The sequence below is a fragment of the Chlamydotis macqueenii genome, chromosome 1 (genome assembly GCF_036417535.1).
Source record: "Chlamydotis macqueenii isolate bChlMac1 chromosome 1, bChlMac1.mat, whole genome shotgun sequence".
Lineage (NCBI taxonomy): Eukaryota > Metazoa > Chordata > Aves > Otidiformes > Otididae > Chlamydotis > Chlamydotis macqueenii.
Window position 1 is genome coordinate 204,256,515 of NC_141556.1, and position 22,871 is coordinate 204,279,385.

General features: G+C 43.8%; 1 protein-coding gene across 1 annotated transcript in view; it reads right to left on the reverse strand.

Moving 5' to 3' along the window:
* Positions 1 to 2,780: 2,780 nt before the first annotated feature.
* Positions 2,781 to 22,871, reverse strand: part of HEPHL1 (hephaestin like 1) — a 34,020-nt gene continuing 13,929 nt past the window's right edge. The window contains exons 5-20 of the mRNA XM_086742671.1: positions 21,433 to 21,687; positions 20,230 to 20,398; positions 19,367 to 19,506; positions 19,064 to 19,195; positions 15,673 to 15,884; positions 15,098 to 15,248; positions 14,067 to 14,279; positions 11,739 to 11,952; positions 10,019 to 10,158; positions 9,167 to 9,307; positions 6,803 to 6,909; positions 6,137 to 6,359; positions 5,243 to 5,382; positions 4,474 to 4,633; positions 3,062 to 3,142; positions 2,781 to 2,983 (exon numbers count right to left, since the gene is read on the reverse strand). Of these exons, the coding sequence (XP_086598797.1) occupies positions 2,781 to 2,983; positions 3,062 to 3,142; positions 4,474 to 4,633; positions 5,243 to 5,382; positions 6,137 to 6,359; positions 6,803 to 6,909; positions 9,167 to 9,307; positions 10,019 to 10,158; positions 11,739 to 11,952; positions 14,067 to 14,279; positions 15,098 to 15,248; positions 15,673 to 15,884; positions 19,064 to 19,195; positions 19,367 to 19,506; positions 20,230 to 20,398; positions 21,433 to 21,687 (2,681 nt within the window). The remainder of the gene's footprint in view (positions 2,984 to 3,061; positions 3,143 to 4,473; positions 4,634 to 5,242; positions 5,383 to 6,136; positions 6,360 to 6,802; positions 6,910 to 9,166; positions 9,308 to 10,018; positions 10,159 to 11,738; positions 11,953 to 14,066; positions 14,280 to 15,097; positions 15,249 to 15,672; positions 15,885 to 19,063; positions 19,196 to 19,366; positions 19,507 to 20,229; positions 20,399 to 21,432; positions 21,688 to 22,871) is intronic.

A 22,871-nucleotide genomic window follows, 5' to 3' on the forward strand; every position in this document is an offset into this window, starting at 1 on the left:
CCCCGCTCAGCTGGGCTCTCCGCCCCCGCCCCGGCCAGGCTCCGCCTCCCGCCGTGGGGAGGGAGGGGCGGGAGGGGGTGCGGTCGTGCAGCCGGTCCCCTGCCCGGACCTGGAGGCTCAGGGGAGTGCCAGGAGCCTTGGGGTGACCCCGGGGGTGGAGACCTGCACGTGGGTGGGGGTGGGGGCAATGCCAGGCACAAACACAGGCTGGGTAGAGAATGGATCGAGAGCAGCCCTGAGGAGAAGGACTTGGGGGTACTGGTGGATGAGAAGCCGAACATGAGCTGGCAGTGTGCGCTTGCAGCCCAGAAAAACAATCGCATCCTGGGCTGCACCAAGAGGAGTGTGGCCAGCACGTCCAGGGAGGTGATTCTGCCCCTCTACTCTGCCCTGGTGAGACCCCACTTGGAGTACTGTGTCCAGTTCTGGAGCCCCCAACATAAGAAGGACATGGACCAGTTGGAGAAGGTCCAGAGGAGGCCACGAAGATGATCAGAGGGCTGGAGCACCTCTCCTATGAGGACAGGCTGAGAGAGTTGGGGCTGTTCAGCCTGGAGAAGAGAAGGCTCCAGGGAGACCTTATAGTGGCCTTCCAGTACCTAAAGGGGGCTTATAAGAAAGATGGGGAGAATCTTTTCAGTAGGGCCTGTTGTGATAGGACAAGGGGTAATGGTTTTAACATAGGAAGAGACAGATTTAGACTAGATAAAAGGAAAATATTTTTTTATAGTGAGGGTGGTGGAACACTGGAACAGGTTGCCCAGAGAGGTGGTGGATGCCCCATCCCTGGAAACATTCAAGGCCAGGTTGGATGGGGCCTTAAGCAACCTGATCTGGTTGGAGATGTCCCTGCTCCTTTCAGGGGGGTTGGACTAGATGACCTTTAAAGGTCCCTTCCAACCCAAACTGTTCCATGACTCTGTTAATTTTGTTGCTTTGCTCTCTGTTCCCGCTGGTCCTTCAGCCCAGCACAGATGGTCTCCTTCAGCACAGGTGCTGGGGCATGGCTGGCTGCGGGGCTGCCTGCACCAGGTGAGCAATGTTAAATGCGATGCCTTACACTTTCTGTGATACTTGATGCTCTCTGCAGCAGGCTCTGTCGCCTGGGCAAGCAGCGGTGACAGCCTGAGGCCCTGAGGACTTTTGGAGGCTTCATTCCTGTTTCACAGCCACCGTCCAGCTGAGAAGCATGCCAGATGAAGTGATCTGTGCCAGAATGTTCATACAAATAACCACATTTTTATTATCGTTGTAATAACTTTGGCTGGCTACTTTCTACGGTCAAAAGATATTTATGATTCTGTTTCTAAGAAGTCAGACACATTAGCTACTCTAAAAGGAAAGTACCAAATAATTTCCTTTATTAACAGTCTGTGTTTAAGTGAAGGGCTTTAATTTTGTCCATATACAGAGAGCAAATGTCCTGCACAGACAGTGTTTTTGCACAGAACAGGAGACCTCAATTTTAATGTTTAGAAAACAGAAAGATGAAAGGGCTTAGAGTATTTGTTTTTTTGTCAGCTCAAAGGGAAGATTTAGAGGAGGAGTCTGGAAGTGTTTATTGCTGTGGTGTAAATCCTGTTTGGGCTCAGTCCTGCAGTTCTACCTCACATGTTTGCTTTTAAATGGCTGGGGAAAACAAAGAATCAAGAAATAGCTGAGAAACATCCAAGCAACTTCAACATCTTAGTTAACTGGACATCAGTCCAGGGCATCATTAAGCTACAATAAGAGTAGTGGGCAGTAAAGTTTCCTACATCTGAACACATTTCAAAATACAGAAGTAGAAAAAGTAAAGAGAAAAAAAAAAACCACCACCCAGCAACTTGAATTTACATTCAAAATCAAATTTGGATAAACAATTTCACAGGCATGTTTATTCTGGAGTTCCTCTGCAAAAGCTGTAGCTGATGTGAGCAGGCAAGAATGAACACTGTCTAATTAAAAATGAGCTAGAAACATTCAAGTATCACTAAACATGGTCTGATTCTGCCTGTCTTCCCCGCAGAGCACAGGAATCTGCCTCCTGATGGCTTCCATACTGGTAGGGAGTGAGGTGCTACTCGGTGCAAAGAAGAGGTACAGAATCAGGACCACAACGAGCAGCAATTACAAAGTCAACTAACTTTCTTGGAGGTCGCTCAGGGCTAGATTTTTAAAGGGATTAACGAAAGGTGAGAGAAACTAACAGCAGGGGCACTGCTGAACTCTGTCAGGTGCTCAAATATATTGGTAGATCCCTAAATGCCTTTAAAAATCTGTCCCTAGTGCACAGTTTCCTCATTTGACAGGGAAAAAAAAAAAGGAGAATCGCTTAAATGTCGGTGAATTCATTGAGTCAGACTTTGGGAAACTACAGGGACTTCCACAATGACACCTGCTCCTTTGGAAGCCAGCACGCTTAAAATAGACCCTGGTGGTATTTATTCCCTAGCTTGAGCCCTGTATTTCTCCACAGAGTGCATGGATGCCGTGCTGTCCGCTCCTTAATCCCGTGGATAAATCCTTTGCAGCTGGTGTGGATGCCAAGAGGTGTGCTGCTCTGCTCATCCACCAAATTTCATCTTGGGCCGAGCTTAACAGAACTCCAGAGGAGCGGAAACGGTGATGTGTGGTATGTGGTTGGTACGTGGCGCTCAGAGCTGGACCCTACAGCTCATGTTCACTCTTGTGAGCGCTGGCTACGGGGTAGGACTATCAGCATATGTCTCGCTCCAGTTTTATTAGCAGCATGTCATGAAATCCAGTGCGGCTCTGTGAATGGTGCTAAAAGCGGGGATTTACAGGAAATCTGTTAGAAGTGCACTTTTGTCATGCAGAGCCGTGTAATGGATCCTGCTTCCTTGGCGGACGATGAGGCAGAAGAAGGTTAATACTGTTGAGAGCAGAACAAGTCCAATGAAAAACAAGACTGCAAGTATCAAGCTGGCTTCTCCAAGACTCAACATTTTGCCAAAAAAACTGTCCCCTTTGCTGTCATAATCTGTTAAAAGAGAGTAGTTAATAAGAAATCTATGCGTTACTGTAAAGAGTTTGAAATGGCATTTTAAGAAATCCTCACCCTTTGCAGTGGTCCTATTTTTTGCACTAGTTGTATCGTATGCTCCAGTGGTGAGTCCTCCTTCTGAATGAGCTTCCCGCGCTGTGAGGAGAGAGAGAAACCATAGTTAAGTTGAAAATCTTAATAAATGCTTTTTTTGTCTTCTGGAAAAGTAGCTTTGATTTTATTTAATTCCTTCTTCCTTGTTGATTTAAACAGACATCATGATTAGATCAGCACAGCTATTGCTCTCAGCAGCTCTGTGGACAATGTCCCCCTTCTCCATAGGCATCTTTGTTACTTCACTACTTACTGTAGTGATAGGACAAGGGGTAAACGTTTTAAACTAAAAGAGGGTAGATTTAGATTGGACATAAGGAAAAAATTATTCACTGTGAGGGTGCCTAGGCACTGGAACAGGTTGCCCAGAGAGGTGGTGGATGCCCCATCCCTGGAAACATTGAAAGTCAGGCTGGATGGGGCTCTGAGCAACCTGATCTGGTTGGAGATGTCCCTGCTTCTTGCAGGGGGTTAGACTAGATGGCCTTTAAAGGTCCCTTCCAACCCAAACCATTCTGTGATTCTATGATTCAGTTCCCTATTTGTTTGTTTATTTGAAGTTTCACAGCCCAAAGGAATATGTGGTATAAAATAACTTCACCTTGTCCAAGGAAGGAGTATTTTGGCTGTGTTTGGCTTTACATTTGTCATCCTGCTGCTACAGGGTTACCAGTACGAGGTGTGCCTGCTGACGCTGTTGCAGACCCTGCAGAGGAGTGTAGCAAGCACAGCAGGGACCCAGGCAGGAGACAGTGGATCCAGATGTTTAGTGAATTATTTAGTGATGTAGAGAGGCTCACAAAGCACTTCTGGCTTTACTCACAAGTGGTGGAAGGGACCAGCACCACCCAAAAATTTTGCCAACTTTTCTTAGCCAAAGGATCTCCTATTTCTTGGACAGAATGAACAATCATTCTTTTTCTGGAGCATCTGGTATCTATTTCTGCCCGTGCAGGAAGGAGCTCGAATAGCCCCGTGAGCCAGCAGTGATTGCAGGGAGGAACCAGCACCATGCCAGTCTGCAGACCCTCCCACACACCACGTGCAGCAAGGCTGAAAAATAGCTTCGCAGCTGTTTGCTGCACCATCTGCGGGTGACTAATGGCCCGCAGACTGCCACTGTTTAGAGTGGCTCTTGTGAAGCACCAGCTGTTTTTAAGTTGCAGAGTGCAGCAAAGATTACTGTCCTTGCCATGTCATTAGCGGTGTTTGTCCTGTCCCTAGATGACACTAACTGGCCCCGGCAGTCATTTACAGGTGCTTCCCATCAGCGTGCAGGGAGCAGCGTTGACATCAGCCCTCTTCCTTTCCTCCCTGCCTTCCATCCGATCTGCTGCGACACCTAGTCCGAGGACGCATTTCTGATACTGCACCTGATTTATTGATGGTATAGGTCGTCTCCATGCCGGCATGGATGTGATCAGCTACGTGGCAATGCAGAAGCCACGTTCCAGGGTTTTCTGCTATGAGTTCAATTGTCTGGAAAGTCCCAGGAAAAAGGTCGTACACATCTCCTCTGTGGTCCTTATCTGTCTGTGGCAAGGCAAAACCAGCATCGTAAGAGTCTTGCCTCAAATACCCCACAGGCACTGAAATATTCCTGTTAGACTTTCAGCTCCGCAAGGCAGCTCAAATGCTTTCTTGTTATATGTTCCTAGGACACCTCATCCGGGGAAGCTGAGGTCTGTGGACACTGCTCATTTAATCAATTAATTAAGACATCCCTTCTGAGGGCTTCAAGTGCTGATCGAGCATGGGTATTTCTTTGAAAGATAGATTTTTCAGACAGTCCTGTCAGCGTTGAGCTGTCACAGCATAAAACCATACCATAAGCAGGCATAACTCGCTCTGATTTCCTCCCTTTATCTTCCCTTATGCGCATGGGTAAATATATATATTTTACCCACCTAATCATGTCCTCTAATAGTGACATTTATTCATATTTCATAACATGCTCATATTGGCAGAAGCTTTTCAAGAATCACATTCATTTTTTATTTCCTTCACACACAAAACTCTCACTGGCCTCAGCATCAGCCCAGGGCTCCGTGCCCAAGCCGCAGAACCAGGCTAGAACCTGGACTTTTTTGCAGGAATTTCCCATCACACTATAAAGGTTTTACTTTGATTAATTTTACCAACCTTGAAAATGAAGGTCTGTGCATGGAAGTGAACTGTATGTATATCCACTTCATCGCCCATTCCTATCAAATACCAGTTTGTCCTATCACCTTCATTCATCGTTAGGCCCAGGAGACTGTTATAAATCTTCCCATTGATTGCTGGAAGAATGACAAAATAGGACTGATTAATAACTGGCCATGATATGGGCGATGATAACCTCCACATCAGGCACCCCTTCTGACTTTCTCTCCGGGGAGAAGGGGTGCCCAGGCAGAGAGGGGACAGGCACACGTGGCCAGGGCAAGGGCTCTCCATAGTGACTGCTGCCATTGCAGGGAGACAGTCATATTTTTGTTTCAATTTCCAAATCATCCATATGCACAGCAGCAACCATATTTTTTTTTTTTGTCTTGAAAAGCATCAGGTAGGTTTTTACTGGTTGAGATCAGACTCCTGAAGAAACAGGATTTATGCAGAGAAGCTACATGGGAAAAGAGAGAATAGAGTTGTTGCCTAAAATGGGTACCATCTGTAGAAAGAAGAGTTTGCTTTGCCAGGAATGTTCCTGTCCCCATCCAGTCTTTGCTGCCTGGCTCTTCGGTTGTCTGCTACTACAAGCACAATTTTTAAATGTCATCCTTACTCTCCTACTAAATAAACCTGCAAGGAATGCAGCACCCAAATGACAAGAGAAGTCTGACAGGGCAACCACTTCCCATGAGAACAGGATTAAACTATATCGTTAGAAAAAATATCTTGTCTGAGCCGCATGAAATCTTTTAGTCTCCAGAGTTGCAGCTTATGAAGTTGTCACATGGTTGGGTAATTGCAGGCTAAGTCCAATGTCTTCCTAAAATGGCTGTGAAAAATAAACATAGGTCCTCTTGGCTGTTGCCACCGAGTCCTACATACCATGCTTGCTGTTGCCTTCTACAAAGTCCTCAGTAGAATTAAAATTGTCAGGATTCTTATGAAGGTATGTTTCAATATTTTCTTTCAAATACCAGGATTCATTTTCATCAAACACCATGAACAGAAGGGTAAATTCACGATCAATGTCTTTTCTTAGACCTCTTTCATCTAGAATTCCTTTTCTGCAAACTACGAGAGGCCCAATCAGACCACTGTATGTGTCCTGAAATAAAATAAATATATGCATTACAAATTTTCTAGTTCGTTCAGTTATGAAATAGTACAGATTAACTATAGATTAAAGAAAGATTAAATTCTGTTTTCCTATTAGATGAGAAAAATTCATTACTCTCTCTAATTAGAGATCTCTTTCCCTACGTGTCCCTAAGCATGTACCAAAGCAATGTTTGCCTTCACTTAAAATCCCTTTAACTGTTCTTTAAGGAGGGAATCACATTACCATGGGTATCCCTGGGGATTTCACTAGATTAATTACCCAGGCATGTACAACTGTTATCAAAGACGACAAAGGATCTAGCTCTGTAAATTGTTCCTCTAGCCTGTGGTCCTGGCATAAATGAGAAGCAGGATCTTTTCAGAAACACTATGCGAGGCAGCATGCTTTATCCAGAGCAATGTGATCTTTAATGACCATTTCTTGGTTACCTTCACAAAATTCACTGTTGAATAATAAACCCAAGTGATACAGTTTGGATCTGTTTTACCAGGGCCAGATCGTTCTGGGACGTTCCACCTGTAGGTGTTTATTTCCCCTGAAATAGAGAAAACAATTTTACCAAGAGCAGCTGGGTATTAGAGGCTTTGAATAGTATGTAACTGAGGAAATCACACAACTGTTGGCCATGGTCTTAGTACAGTCACAACCCAACACCTGCCAACAGCTATGGGCATCAGGGCAAAGGAGAGTTTTCAAGCTTAAATGGTTGTGAAGTGACTGAGTCTAGTTTTGTGTCAACTGAGCTACTACACTGTTTTGATGGATCATGCAATAGCGGGTTTTATTGCACGGCAATAACTACAAAAAAGAAATGGTGACTCATACTATATGAGTCTCACATAGATGCTGCAGTATCATTTAATCTGACAGGACAAGCACCTTCTGTTCATTACAACATGTTTATGCACTTCAACAGAGATCAGAAAGGCTTTCAAGACACAACACTACACTAATAGGACAGAAAACATGAAGAAGAAACCCCTCAATCTCAGAGACATTCATGCCGTGGAGCCATAGACCAGAGGAGAGTTTGTCATCCACCTGTGTCTAACCTCCATATCATCACCCCTTTTTAGATGGCCTGATGTGAGAAGGGAGCCTGGCCTGGCCATGGTCCTTCACCACTTCCTTAGTTTTTACTCCTCAGTTCAGGATGTTTGGAGGCTGTAGATGGAAAAATTTCCACTCTACTTAAAATGTGAAACACTTCAGATGGCACTTCATCTTTGAAGTGCAAATGAAGAATAACCCCTGAAAAGACTGATAAACAAGAGGAAAACCAATGTGTTCTCCCTTTTTGCTGCTGGGTAAATGGAGGAATGGACAGGGAGAGGACAAAGCTGTGGCAGCTGAGAGCTGTTTTGGCATAGGCTGCTATGGATCTGCTCTCTGCATCTCTTTACTATGCCACCAACAGTCTCTTTAGGAGGTGCTCTCGGGAATGCAATTTAGCAGGACATAAATCTGACTGATGACTGATTCAGGAGGACTAGATTGCCTCTGGGGAGCTTGGGGTGAGCAGTCCAGCCTGGCCTAGGAAGACGAGACAGCAAGGATTTTGCGATGATGGTGGTAGGGGCTGAAGTGCCAAGAATTATTCTTGTTTTGAGGGACTTGTTTTCTGTGTTAACGGCTGCTTCCAAACTCCTAAGGAAAAGCCTGTCCTTAGATCTTGCTGAAGAGTCCTTTCCTTTGGCCTACTGTCAAACCAGACACCTTTCCTCCTCTAACTCATCCCAAGCCTGCTCCCATGTGGACACAGCAGACATGACAGTAGCGTTCCCAATGTTACACCTCGTCTGTCAACAACACAGCATCGACACCATCATGGAGCAAACAGCAAAACAAGAGAGTCATATAAACCAGCTCCCTTTTTTTTTGTTTTAATATATTAAACACAAGTATTTATTCATCAAACTCCATCAAGGCAGACTATGGCTCACATTTGGCCATGAAATTCTGTGTGATTGTACTGTACTGATACAGCTATCTACAAGAAAGAAATTTCAGCTTGCAAAGAGGTTTAGTACATCAGAATTTGTTTTAATTTGCTTTCACACTGAATCTCACAAATACCATGAAAAAAACTGCATGGGTGATGGAAAGCAAAGGTATGTACTTTTTGGATTGACTATAATGCCTGGGTTGGGGTTTGACTTTCCCCTAGAATATAAAACTCAACATAGAAACTGAAGTACAAAAATTTTAACAGGTATTTTTCTATATTAAAAATTGCATTACTGTGAGAACTATTTTCCAATATTTTCCTCACTAGAAACTGAGGCATATTTGGTACACTTATTCAAAGACTTTTAATTCACGACAGATACATTTTGCATTTTGTGCATCACCTCTGAATGCAAATGCCAATTCTGTGTACATTAAGAGGCAGAGTTAGCATTGCCAGCTGCAACTCTATCACTGAATTTCTGTTTTTAAAATGTTGTTAGTGTCAATCTGGAGCAAATGCAGCACTGGCTTATGCTTCTCTTGCCATGATTAGGTGCCTGCTTCTGGTTTTTTTTTTGAGATTGTCCAGTGATACTACATTCCTGTTTCTATCCCTGAAAGAGCAAAGTTTCATTCTTTGCCTGAACATGCTCACTTGATCAAGAACCTACATGTATAACAACACAGAACCGTATCTGAATAAACTCTGAGTGTGTGATGTCTGGAAGAACATATAGGTATGTGTTAGCTTGAAGGAGGGATTGTCATTCATGTGTTAAAATGCTTTTATGTATGGTCTTTGTAGCTAAAATTAAAAAAAAAAAAATAAACAACATCCTTACCAGGAAGGGTAATTGGTGTCTCAGGTTGCTCTTCACAACCCACCTCTTCTATACCATGTGCACTTACGGAATAAGGCCTGCTGGCTTTGTTCTTAAATACGATCAATACAGAGTCACCAACCTCGGCATGGAGTAACGGCCCTAGATTCAAACAGGAGATGCTAGTGATTAATGCTGCTTTTCTGAATTTTAGCAGATTTTCAATAAGTTGGCCTAGGAAAGGAGCCATGATCTTTCTCAAAACCCTCAGGCTTTTCTGTTCTTTCAGTGAAGCCATCAGAACATTATTCTGTTATCTCAGCTGATGAAAAGCTCCATATATATAAATAATCCTTTTTTTTTTCTTTTCAGTCAATGAGAAGAACAGTTCACTCTGGAAACAGGTCTTTGGACAGCTTGTTTTTAAGGAAAACTTATGTTGATGTTTTTTGTATCTTTCAAAATTTTATTTCTTAAACTTGTAATGTTTTGGGTTTTTTAACTATTTTTTTTCAGCTTTGCATTGCAAAAAAATAAATTCCTAGAGTGTGTTGCCTACTTTATGACTAGTGGTTGCCCACTTCTCATCCCATAAAAAACATAAGCCAATGGTTATTTTATGACATGCACAACATTTCATCTTGCCCAATTTCAAATACAAATCCAGACTTATTATTGACTTAATCTATCTACAAGAGCCTCCGCCATGTTACATGCTCTGATGTTAAGGTGAATCCTGGAATTGCTGGTTTTGCATCCTCCCTTACTCCTTAAGAACTCATTATTCCGTGTTAATAAAGCTGGAAAAACTGTTTTTGGAAAGCAATCCTCTCACTTATCAGGCTCATTCTGTGAGCCATGAGAGCTACTTGCCCAGGATTTCCAAGTGTTCCTCCTCCTCCGTCCTCACTTTGCGCTGTGTGAAGTTGCCGTTGGTGTACTCCCTGTAAACCACCTTCTTGTATTTTGAACCGATCAGATCTTCTGCTTGGCTCAGAAAAATACGCCCATAGCTGCAAAATAAAAAGGCAAAAATTAAAAGCTCTAAACCGTACATATCTAAAGGCTCATAACTGTTGTGTTATTCACGATAGATGTGATAAGAATGTATAGCTTGGTCCAATGTGCTGATTGATGTGAAGCCCTGGGTGCTGCAAGAGATTTTAAACAGCAAACAATAACAGTGATCATCCTCACTAAATGCACACCCTCTTCAAACAGGTAAAGCTGGGGATGTGTTGCCCTCACTGCAAACTTTTGGGAACACAAATCCTTCACCAGAGCTGTCAGAGCAGAGATGAAGCTGAAGCTCAGAGTGGGTTTGGCCACTCTCTCCAGCTGCATCCTCTGCGTTAACACAAGATACTGTCGGTCCCTGCAAACTTGAATCCTCTCACCACGATGACTGATTTTGCTATCTTGGCTGTTAGTCAGCCACAGGAAGATGATAACCAAAGCCTAAACTTGCAATATCATCTCAGATAAGAAGGGGCTGCTTTACCCTGCCCTCCTCTTGCTATGTACTGCGCAGGGCTGGATGCTTTCCCAGCATGGAGATAAAGCAAGAAATGTATTTTCCCTTCTGCACTTGGCAGAGGGTCATTTTGTGCCCTCTGGGTTTGTGCAGTCACCCTCAGTCTGTTGCTGCTGCTTGGGTGGGGTCCAGCCGAGGACACCCACCACCAGCCGTGGAGGAGGGTGCACACCCACTGCTGAGAGCAGCTCTGTCTCCCAGCAGCTCATCTCCAGGGTGCCACTGGCAGGGGAGTTGCAAAGTTGGCTAACAACATACTAAATAAAAAAAAAACAAAAACCAAACAACCAGGAACACTGCTTATTGTAGTAATATGGCACGTGTGTAACAGCAATCTTTTGACAATACTGGAGTTAATATTTTGTTTAAACACATTTCTTCATCACCTACGATTCTTCAGGTATATTTCCTACTGACTCCACCATACTCTTCCTCTTTACAAGGTGCAGTTTCTCAATGACTTTTTCTAAGGGTTTTTTTTTTGAAACATGCTCGCTGTTCCTTTTTCTTTTCACCAGAGTGGTCTCAGACACCTCTCTATGCGATATGATCTGAAATGCTTATCTTCTGCATGTGCTTTTTATCCCTTAGCACAGTGCCGGGTAGATGCGATTCCACTGTGATCTGACTTTTCCAGGGGAGCCAGGGGCTACCATGCTGCAGTGAAGCAGGCTCAGCACCTCCCTAATGCATCTGCACTGCTTGCAGGGGCTCATGTCTGGGATGGGTACCTAGGTTTCTTCTCCATGAAAACTGGAGCACTGGGATGGGGAAACTGGGGAGAGTGAGGAAGGGACTGGGGGCATCAGTATAGGGTTGAACCAGAGCTGGAGCACACATGAATTTAGAGACACTCTGAGATGTAAACATTTGAACATGCTGCCTATGAACTAGTCTAGTCTGAAAGGTTGCCACTTTATAAATACATTTTATCTTATTTTGTTTGGCAAAGAGTGCCCTCTAAAAAGCACATGGCTGGCTTCATGAACAGGTGCTTCTAAGTTCCCCCTCTGCTATGAGTGTGCCCCATGTGCACAAGCATTTTTTTGCTTTGGGTACCTTTCCTCATTGCTGCTGATGTTGTAAATCTTTGGTTCCGAGCTCTTATTTGAGGCATAGTCCCACTCCACCTCCTCTGCAGCAATGTAGTAGAGCCTCATGGCTCCATGCTGCTGCTGGGCTCGGGTGGTATTACGGCAGCTGCTGACCTCATAGAGATGTTTCATCCCACCAACAAAGTGATCAAATGTCCTGCAAACCACTTTGAATGTGCCTGGAAAGGAAAGCATATAAGATTCAGACAATTTTAAAAACTTCAAAAGCAGCATGGCAAATTAGGTCCCCTGCCTTGTACTTCTCTGATCTGTCTTGAAAGAAACCTAATCCATGATGCTGTATGGAAAGCCAAGCGAGGGAATGCTTATATCACTCAGAGCTCACTGACTTTGAAAAATTAAGGGAACTGAAGGAGAAACCAGCTGGTGAAATGGATACGCACCAATCATCTCCTTTAGTCACCACATGCTCTGTGGTCCCAAGACATGAGAGGATGGGGTTTCAGGCTGTTGTTCACACACAAGAGTAAACATACACATAAGACACTGCAGGGTTGTGGCCTGTAACTCCTACATTACAATACATTCTTCAACTAAAAGCCAAACGTGAATGCAGACACGAACGGAAATCTCTAAGCCAGCAAGTAACTTCTTTTTGCTCCATCAGAAAGAGTAGCCTGCTCCATCTTCACTCAAAAATCTCCATAAATTGCTTCTAATTATTTGAGTTAGATCAGCTTAGCCAAGGGAGGTCTGAAAAGCAATCCATTAGATGCCTGGCAAAAGGACCAAGCTTGCCAGTAAGCCTTCACCAGTGCTGCCCATGCCCACAGGGAGCATGAGAAGATGTAGGAGTGTGCATTGCAAACACTAATAAAGAAAAACAGGGTGTGTATTTCAGAGATGCCATTTTCTTGTCCTTGAGCACAGAGCTGCTGTGTCAGCCTTGGGTGCATGAGACTCTCAGGCTAATGGAGGCCTCTTAGAGACTTTGCAATACAGATACAAACCCATTATACAAGGCTGCTGTAACAAAAGGGAAGATGCTGCTTATAACCATTTGTTTATATGCACCTATATGGTATAAAAATGACTGAGGTAAAGCTGCAACTCTTTGACTCTTCACTTTTCCTCCATGAACAGCCAAACTATGGACCAGCTTTTCCATGGCTCTGGTGGTCAAAGGCTGCAGTGACAGTGGGAGCATCTTTTCGCTTGTCTGTGAGCAGATTTTAACATTTGTACTCTCTTTCCTGTTTACACAAACAGAAGCTGACCACAACGTAGTCCTGCGTAGCTCCACCTGCCAGCACTCTTGTGAAGGAGGAAAGCACTTTCACAGCTGTTTTGTATGTGAGTCAGTGACAGAATCAAATTTAGAAGCATAGCTCTGTCCAGACTGCATTTCAGTCCATCCCTTGCGCTTCTAGGGCAAAAATTATCAAAAAGGTAAAATAACATGCAGTTAAGGAAAATCACAGGTGTTGGTGATACTAAAGATCTAATAATTCTTTCAGTTTCCATTATTGCCAGTAGAAGGCTAGCTGGCAAAAATTAATAATCTCCTAGAATATATTGTTTAGCGTGAGCCCTGCAGTGCAGTTTCATGACAGATAGTGGAAATGTATGGGATACGCATAAGAAAAGAATCTGCTGTCCTATAGACACCAGTGCTGGAGGTCTAACCTGGCATGCACCCAAGGCCAACAGATATTTTCACCAGGTGCTCCGGCCAAGGATGGTCCTTGGCATAGCCTTGCACAACTCTGATGACACCATTGATTTAAACAGGGTTGTACCAATGTAAAGAAAAGTAATGCTGTGCTCTTAGGCATGAAGCTCATCTGCTGCCTCCAACAAACAATTCACCCCCTCTGAGTTTGAAGAACGTGTCGTTGGATTATATATGAGAACTGAAAGTATCTTTTACGTATATGCTTCAGAAAAAAGTCCTAAAGACTAAATATGATTGAAGTCCTAAAATACCTTAAATGATGCTAACTATCTGCATAGCAGAGAATATTATCTTTGTTTAAAAAAAAAAAGCCTATTTTGAGGGTCATGGAAATTCTGTGAGCATCCCATTAGCTGTCTGCCTGCTGCTCTGCCTATCCAAGGTCATCAAAGCCTCTGCTCTTTGGTGCATATATGTATTTGATTGACAGCACCTTGCCAGGAAAGCAGCCCAGCTTGAATTTTTCAGCTACTCCAGGTCCCAGTGGTCCCCACACTTTCAGGCTCCCTTGTGCAGAGCAGAGCATCTCACCGACTGTTATTTTGGCTGCTTGATTTCTGCACATGCCACACCACCAAGATAAGCTCAGGAACATACCCACATGGTCTGGTTGCATCAGCGCTGTCCCTGATAAATGAGGAAACAAGGCCAGCCCATCCCTTGTTGTCCCTCTCAGGTTGATGGTGTTTCCTTGAAAATGAACCCCATGCATGTCGTAGTGACTGCCCAGCCCGATGAGGTGCCAGGAGACCTTGTCGTCCTTGCACATGGCCAGGCCTGGCAGGTTACCAAACAGGTAGCCGTTGACAGCTGCAGGAGAAAGAAAGAGCCCAATTGGCAGCAGGTCGGTGGAAGCTCATCACAGATCCTCCCTCTGCCTCCCCAGAAAGAGACTCACAACTCAGCAAGTGATGGTGTGAGTTAAAGGGGCATTTTGTGAAGCAAAGGTAGCACTGGATGACACCAGTGCCTGACACTTAAGCTGGGCACATATCTTATCAGGAAACTTTAGCATGAGATACTGCCTCATAATGGAAGAATAAAAATAGATGGGTCCAGGAAGCCCTGGGGTTCTCTAACAATATATATTCTCAATGCTCTTCAGAAAACTAAAGCAAAGAGATGCTATGTGATTTGCTCAAGTCTGTCATGTCAGAAATAACTTGGAAGAGATCCATGCTGAAGTCAGATACTTACATCCAGAAGTGATTTTTTAAAAAAAATATTATTGACCATTCCCCTAGTCTTCACCTCTCCTCTGCTGGAGGTGGCCACTGCCCAAGTGGGAGCTGGCAGGGCAGAGCAGCTGGATCTTCACTGTCTGAGTCAGTGCAGAGGTCAGCAGGGACATTTAAATCACCAGTGTGCATTGGCCTTTTCTGCAACTGCTGCCTGACTCTGGCATTATGCCATTTTATAGACCCAAGTGTTGTATCTAAAAGCTGCACCCTGTTCCCTTTCTCCAGGTGTAGCTCGTAGGTGGATGCACTCATGACTACTGTGACTGAGGTTCCTACATGCACTGCAGTGCACTGCAGTCAACTATGAATGATGATAAAATCTGGCATCTCATCTTCCTAATATGACTGAAGAAAAGGTATCATTAACAGATGTTAAATATTTAATACCATGCATTTTGTTGGATTCCTTGAAATCTGCATCATTTTGATCTACTTTTGAAGGGTCTCCAGTAAATGCTTCAATATTCTTGTTTAGATACCAGCTGTCATTCTCATCGAAGATTGAAAAGAGAAGGTAAAATTCTCTGTCTATTCCTTTCTGCAGTAAGGAAGTAATACAAGGCATTAAAAACAATGTCTGTGCAGAATATCTGAGTAAAAATTATTTTTTTTTAATAAAGCTTTCTTTCCTCCCAAAATTGCAGCTGCCTTCTTATGTCCTTGTAGAGACAGGGATTAGCACTCTTCCATCAGCCAGAAGAACAAATAAAGTGACCATTACCTTCTTATGATGGAAAGATTAATTCGTTGCTAATAAGTGCATGGAAAAGATGGAAAACCTAGGGATGAGCCAGAATACTGAGGATGACAATTTCATCTTCCTAACCATCCCCTTAGGTCAGCTTTTACCTTGAGGAATTATCTTTGTTTAATCTCTTAAAACTGAGCTAGGAACTGGGCAAATTGGCCCATATGGGAACCCCTCCCGGTGCAACACCCCAGCAGATGTTCATGTTGGGCACCTGTGTCCCATCGTGATTCAGCGTGTTCTTCCGACAGACCAGCAAAGGCCCCACAAGGCCTGAGTTGGTGTCCTTGACAGCATCAGTGGCTGAGTAGTACAAATAGGTCAAGCATGGGGGGTCACTCGCTGTTGGACCTCCATTTTCAGGCACCCTCCATTTGTATGTGAAGGTTTCACCTGGCTTAACGTGGGCTCCTGGCTTCAGGTAACCTGCAGAGAAAATTGAGAAACATTAAGGTTATAGGGTGGTTTTGTCTTCCTCAATACAAGCAGTGGCTGGGTTGGAGCGAGTCAGAGGAGGCCACAAAGATAATCAGAGGGCTGGAGCACCTCTCCTATGAGGACAGGCTGAGAGAGTTGGGGCTGTTCAGCCTGGAGAAGAGAAGGCTCCGGAGAGACCTTATAGCAGCTTTCCAGTACCTAAAGGGGGCTGATAGGAAAGATGGGGAGAAACTCCTTAGCAGGGCCTGTTGTGATAGGACAAGGGGTAATGGTTTTAAATTCAAGGGAGGTAGATTCAGACTAGATAAAAAGAAGAAATTTTTTACAGTGAGGATGGTGGAACACTGGCACAGTTTGCCCAGAGAGGTGGTGGATGCCCCATCCCTGGAAACATTCAAGGCCAGGTTGGATGGGGCTCTGAGCAACCTGATCTGGTTGGAGATGTCCCTGCTTCTTGCAGGGGGGTTGAACTAGATGACCTTTGAAGGTCCCTTCCAACCCAAACTGTTCTACGATTCTGTGATTCTATGATTTCTGTGGACAAACTCCCCCTTGCAGCCACAGCTTGAGCACCATCCCATAGTCTGGATATCTCAACAGAGTCCTGTCCCATAGGGACAACCGAGCCCATTCCCCACAGAACAAGTTTAGCTACTTCACCCAGGCACCTTCTGACACTATCTGGATTATCTGGTTTCAATCAAACAAAACACACAGAGCTCACCCTTGCACTTAAATGGCTTCCCCTAATATTTTTGGCTTATCTGTGCTTTTATGAGATTCATCTGTGGCACTAACCACTAACAAAGACTACAAGACTTTGGCTTTTCATTAAGCACCAACAAAGCCATTACATCAGTGAGCAGAACTGCAGCTGTGGCTATTTAGAAATTTAAACCAAATCTGATCCTGGTAATTGTTTCTTTTTGATTTTGTAGCAATGCATAGGAACCTCTGTCAGAGTCTCCAGAGGGCAGTTGCTGCTACTGTTTATAGAAGTTACTCCTCAAGGATTTTGCCCATTGCCTGCTGCTGTGCATGAGGTGGATGTAGTAACCACTCTTGTAATATAGTCACTGTAAAAGAGTGTTGATATCCACTCAGAGAGGTCTTACAAAAGGGACTTGGAAGGAAAGTTAGAAAAAGGGGTCAGCCCTGCACCCTTTTAAGAAAAAAAGTGCTAAGTGACATTTTTGGTCTTTGCTATGAGGAAGATCAAACACGAAATTTTGTTTAATGTTTAGGTACCCACTGGCTGGATTTTCTCAGCATGGTCAGATGTGTCTGGCAGCAGCAGACAGCATCAATCCAGCAATCCTCTTTAATACTCCAAGAGAATCTTCTTGGAAACTTAGACACAGGTGCAAATATCAATATTACATTTAAACACATACTATTGCCACAAACTACTGTACGAAGGACAGCACTCCTGCAACAGCAATCTGATGATACTGAATTCATCGTGCAACAGTGCTGAATAAGGAGAACACTGATTTTGGGGTGAAAACCCTCTGAGAATGGGCAATTATCAAATGCAACATGAAAGAGTATTTCCCAAGAGCACAACTGAAAAAAGATGTAGAGATCTGTAGATGTCTGTAAGTATGTTTATGTACATTATTTTCACATGAATATGCCGCATTCAGACATTGCACAGCCTTTGAAAAATCATTTGCCTTCAGTGGGAACCTACAGCCCCTATAGAGGCTGTACCAGGATACACCTGTAGGTGGGTGTGATGGAAATCCAAGACAGGAGGGTTACAAGGAGAGAATAAGAGGCAGAAAGATTCCTGATGAATGTGGAGTCAGGTTCCTCTCCAAAGACCCAGAGGTGTGCCACACATTTGGTTTGATTTTTCTCCACTCCAAAGGGTGCAATGCTGATGAGCGCTATTACCGGGGAGTGTCAAATGAAATCACGGCAAGACAGCGAGCAGAGGGAAGCTGCTCTTCCATCAACTACATCTGACATGGGTGGCATTAGGATGTGTGCAGATAACTTCAAGGCTGAACTCAAGCCAGTTACTTCGTGATGCATTGGGGCCTGCTGGCAAATTTGTGGTGTTGCAAGGTCAGCAACTAGAGGCAACAGAATTTAATAAAGCTTTTTGTATTGATTTTATTGTATGATGTTGTGAGTTTTACATGTTGATCTAGTTCTCTTAGCACAGTTCTCAAAAGAGGGATTATGTCCAGTGAGTTTCTTTCAGATGAGTTGTAGTGGAAGCAAAGCTATTTAGACAACAAGAAACCTACCTGTCTTTTCAGTGCTGCAAATGCAGCAAAACCTTCTTCTGAGACCAGAATATTATTTTTGTAGACTCTATGGATGGGATTCATCTCACCTTACTTGAGCCATCTGAAGCTTAGTCCCAAACTCAAACTCTAGACTTCTGTAGTTGATGGAGACAGAAACACATCTCCAGAGGGTGATCTCTTGTCTCCTAAAATAGGTGTTCAAAGTAAATGGGACTTCTCACCCACTGAAGGGTTTGTTTCTTGTCACTGACTGAAAAAGATGCCTACCACTTAAACATGATGTTTAACATTTAATGGTTAAACTTAGATGATAAAGATCCTTGCACAAAATGAGAGGAAGCCTTTGGTAAATGCTCTGTTGCAGCATTTCTGTATTTATGAGGATTAATAAGGATTATCGCTGCTTCACATTCCAGGTCAATCAGATAAAAGCTGCTTCCAGCACTGACTATCCTGACAGTGAAGCAAGGGCAATGCCCAACCTGAATTAGAGAGTCAGGGGTGAAGCAACCCAGATTGTGTGGATAGCCACATCCAAAGACTCAGCAGGGACATCATGCCAGGTCCTAAGCCTCATAATTCTGGAGCATGTCCACACGAGATCCACTGACTGCAGTTGAGTGACATTAGATTAGAACTACTATAGATTGGATTGGGCTGGTGACTTTTGCTCAGCATGGACCTCAGCTAGTTTTAAATGCCTTGTCTGGCACATGTCCAAGCGGAAGAACCAGCACATAGGCAGACTGAGGAGTTCCACGGGTAGGGACACGTAGAGTAGATACAAACTAATGAAATCATCCCTTCAGTGCCTTAGTGTCCACAAAAAGGGCAAACCTCAGAGCAGGAAATATTTAGACTCAGGTATTCCATATGTGACGATACAGCAGTACAGTCAAAACTCACCATCTAAGTAGGGAGCACCTTCTGACAGCTTGCTGAAGCTTACGCCGTGGGCCATAATGCTATAGCTCCTTTTGGCTTTGTTGGCAAAAGTAACTAGCACTGTATCTCCCACTTCAGCTTTTATAACAGGGCCTTAAAAGAAGAGAATGAGGGAAGATGTTAGAAGAACTACCCTCTAACATATTTCCATCTTTAACAAGAGATGGCTGACTGGCAGCTGCATGCACAAAATTCCCCTCTGGATCCAAGTGAATCTACATTCAAACCCAATGTAATGCCAGGAAGGGAAAATATTCACTGTACCAAGTATTCCCAGGTGCTTCATGTCCTCTGACCGAATCTTCTTCTTACTGAATGTTGCATCAGTATATTCCACATAGCGAACTTTCCAGTATTGCCCTCCTATTCTGTCAGTCCCTTGTGTGAAATATATTGCAGATTCACTGTGGAATTAACAAATTGGACTGGTTAAATAATTGGAGGTTCAGGCAGAATCCTTCATTTCAGATAAAGCTATTACCCCAGACACAGTAGAAATGACCCCCAAAGTCAGTAGTTTGTGTACCCTTTTCTAGCAGACAAAGGGAGATACTACTGGTCTGAATTACAGTTATAAATTAGTTAACAAATGGACATTCATTGTGCATTGGACTTTCATGTGTTTAACTCCAATTTACTTAGGGACATATCCGTGTCAACTTACCTCTAACTACCTTAGGGCAAGATCTGTGCCATTACCTGTGCCCAATGTGTCTCTCATCCTCGTTAGCTTTCCTAGGAGGTACTGTAATACAATTCACCTTCATCAGTAACAACAAGGGGAAAAAATCTGCCTCTATGGCACCTCTGAAATACACCGATTGCAAGTGTGAAAGCTGCCTGAGCAGTCTTATTGTACGGTCATTAACTCTGATGAACTTTGCACACCTCACTGGGGCTCACTTTCTCCATGGACTTGATGGAGCAAGATAAGTGCTTCCAGAAGGCAACTCCAGGCATCACAGTTATGAATCTAACTTCCTGACAAGGTTGTTTAAATCCATTCCTCCCTGCCCCTTTCAATTAAAATTAATAACAGTGCAGGACCTAGCCCTGGTGAATCACTGGGGAAGTCTCACTCAGACTCCTGAAATTAAAACACAACAGGAGAGGACAAGAAAGCTTACCTGCCAGTGGCGTTTAAACCCTGCCCAGTGAATTTATCATAACCGTCAGGTCCATAATTCCAGAGCTCTTCTTCAGCAGCGATATAATATCTTCTCTTGTGACTCAGTGGTGAAGGCCGAGACAGGGTTTTTTGGCAGATCTGGACATCATATAACGCCTCCATGCCACCTGGGAGGAGAAAGAATCTGGAGACGGTCCTTGGCCAGCTACAGGGTCAATAATCTCATGGATACAAATGCACATTCTAAACTCTCTCAGAGCTACATGGATTGGAAACAATTACTAAGGTAAATTTCTGTTTTTAAGGACTTCCTCTGCCAACATTGGTCCAGATGCTAGCACCCTTCTCTTGCAAGGTAGTACTTTATGCCACAGGTGAAACCCACTGACATCAATGACACTCTTTAGTGGGCTTATTTACTCAATTCCTTAATCTAGTTAAGGATAGTAGAACGATTTTAGGGGTCCAAGTGCCTCCTGAAGTGTGCAAAATTACATAATCTCTGCTTGACCTTCATTGAAATAGAGGCTGGTTATTACCACACTGAAGATATTTGTTGCTTGCCAGAATTGTCTGTTTTGTCTGATACAAATCCCTCTGAAATCAATGTGCAAGTTCTTAGAAGTAAAAATTCTCCCAACTCCTCTCTGATATGATAATTATACATTGCTTGCTGTCATGAGACCTAATTTATGATACATGCTTTCGGGCTTTCACACCACACAAATATCACAACATCATCATCAAACTCCTTCACATAAAGGTTTCTGAAAACACTGCCAATTTTTGTCTGGTTTCTGTAAAGGAAAATGCTATGAAGTGTTCAAGCTGGCATGATTTTTCTTTATGTGCAAGTACTTATCTACAACAAACAGTGATGACGAAGGCTTCTCTTATTGCTCATCAAAATCTTCAGTTTACATAGTGTGGTGTCAGCACTGGGTCTAGCAAGCCTTCCTCATATGAATTACAGAGATAAGTCATTCGTACTAGCTGAAGATTTGGCCTAACATGTATAATTTCCACTGGTGACTAAACTTATATTCATTATGTTTATCTGGTGAAATAGTTCCAAATTGTTCAGTTAGTCACAAAAAAGTGTCAAATCCTGCTTCCCCTGGAAACATCTCTCAGTTTTCTTTTCCAAGCATAATACAGGCTGGAACTTCTGAAAGGATCAGAGAGATCTATAGCAGCGTACCTCGTAAGTGCTCATTAACCTGGCACGTTATCAGCCACCTCCCAGGGTTCCCAGGAGTCATCTCTGCTGTGATGAACGTTGCTGGAAACAGACCGACGACGTCTGCCCTCTGGTCTCTGCTAGTGAACGTGTGGCCATAGAAATACGCAGCGTGGATATCTATCTCGCTTCCCATGCCAAACAAGTGCCAGGACATGGAAGTGTCAGCACATATCTCCAAGCCGGGGAGATTGCCATAAATATAACCATTAATAGCTAAAAACAAAAGCATGAGACTTTATGAGAGATGAAAGAGAAGTCCCAAGTGCCTCTGACCCCATTTCTAAGGATAATCCTTTCCTGGTCCAGAAAAGAAGTTGTCTGAACATCCACACTGAATAAGGCCCTCACAAGCTCCTTGAAGAAGGGTAACATTTTGAACATACAGCTTACAGCTCTGGATGATCAAATGGCCCAAATTCTCTGGTTGGGTCTATGAAAAACTGCCTGGGTGATATCAAGATGGTGCAAAGGCCAAGTCATCACCAAAAAGGCCTGATAATGAAGTTAACTTGTTCTGCAGCTACTTAGCATGTCTGAAATCTATTTCCTCCTATTCTGAGCCATAAATATACCATTATATGCCAAGCTTAAGCAATTTAGATTTGAAAATTATGGTATCATTCAAATCAGTCTAGTCAGTTCTCTCGTCATCAGCTTCCCCACCTGAAAATGCATCAGGACACAAGGAGAATGAGACTCATATTTTGCAAAATATTTTAGCTCCTACGCTCCATGGAACAACCAGAATACAGAGAAATATCTGGATTTAACTTCTTACACCAGATCTCTAAATGGCACAAAGTACTATTGATCTCTAAAGGGCAGGAGTGGTTCTACCAGCCAGCCCACCATCCACAAGGCCCTTTGAGAAACACTGCACTTTTCCAATATACACATCTCAAAGTGCTCCACAGCTTGCTTTTCTCTTTTCACAGCTGGTTAAACAGTCACCAAATGGCTTAAATCTGTTGCCTAAGATAAAATGCTAAACAGTAAGTTCGCAGATGACACCAAATTGGCTGGGAGTGTGGATCTGCCTGGGGGTAGCGAGGCCCTACAGAGGGATCTGGACAGGCTGGAGAGCTGGGCTGAAGCCAATGGGATGAGGTTCAACAAGACCAAATGCAGAGTCCTGCACTTCGGCCACAACAACCCTAGGCAGCGCTATAGGCTTGGGGCGGAGCGGCTGGAGGACTGTGTGGAGGAAACGGACCTGGGGGTACTGATTGATGCTCGGCTGAGCATGAGCCGACAGTGTGCCTGGGTGGCCAAGAAGGCCAACGGCATCCTGGCTTGCATCAAAAACAGTGTTACTAGCAGGAACAGGGAGGTAATTGTCCCCCTGTACTTGGCACTGGTGAGGCCGCACCTCAAGTACTGTGTTCAGTTTTGGGCCC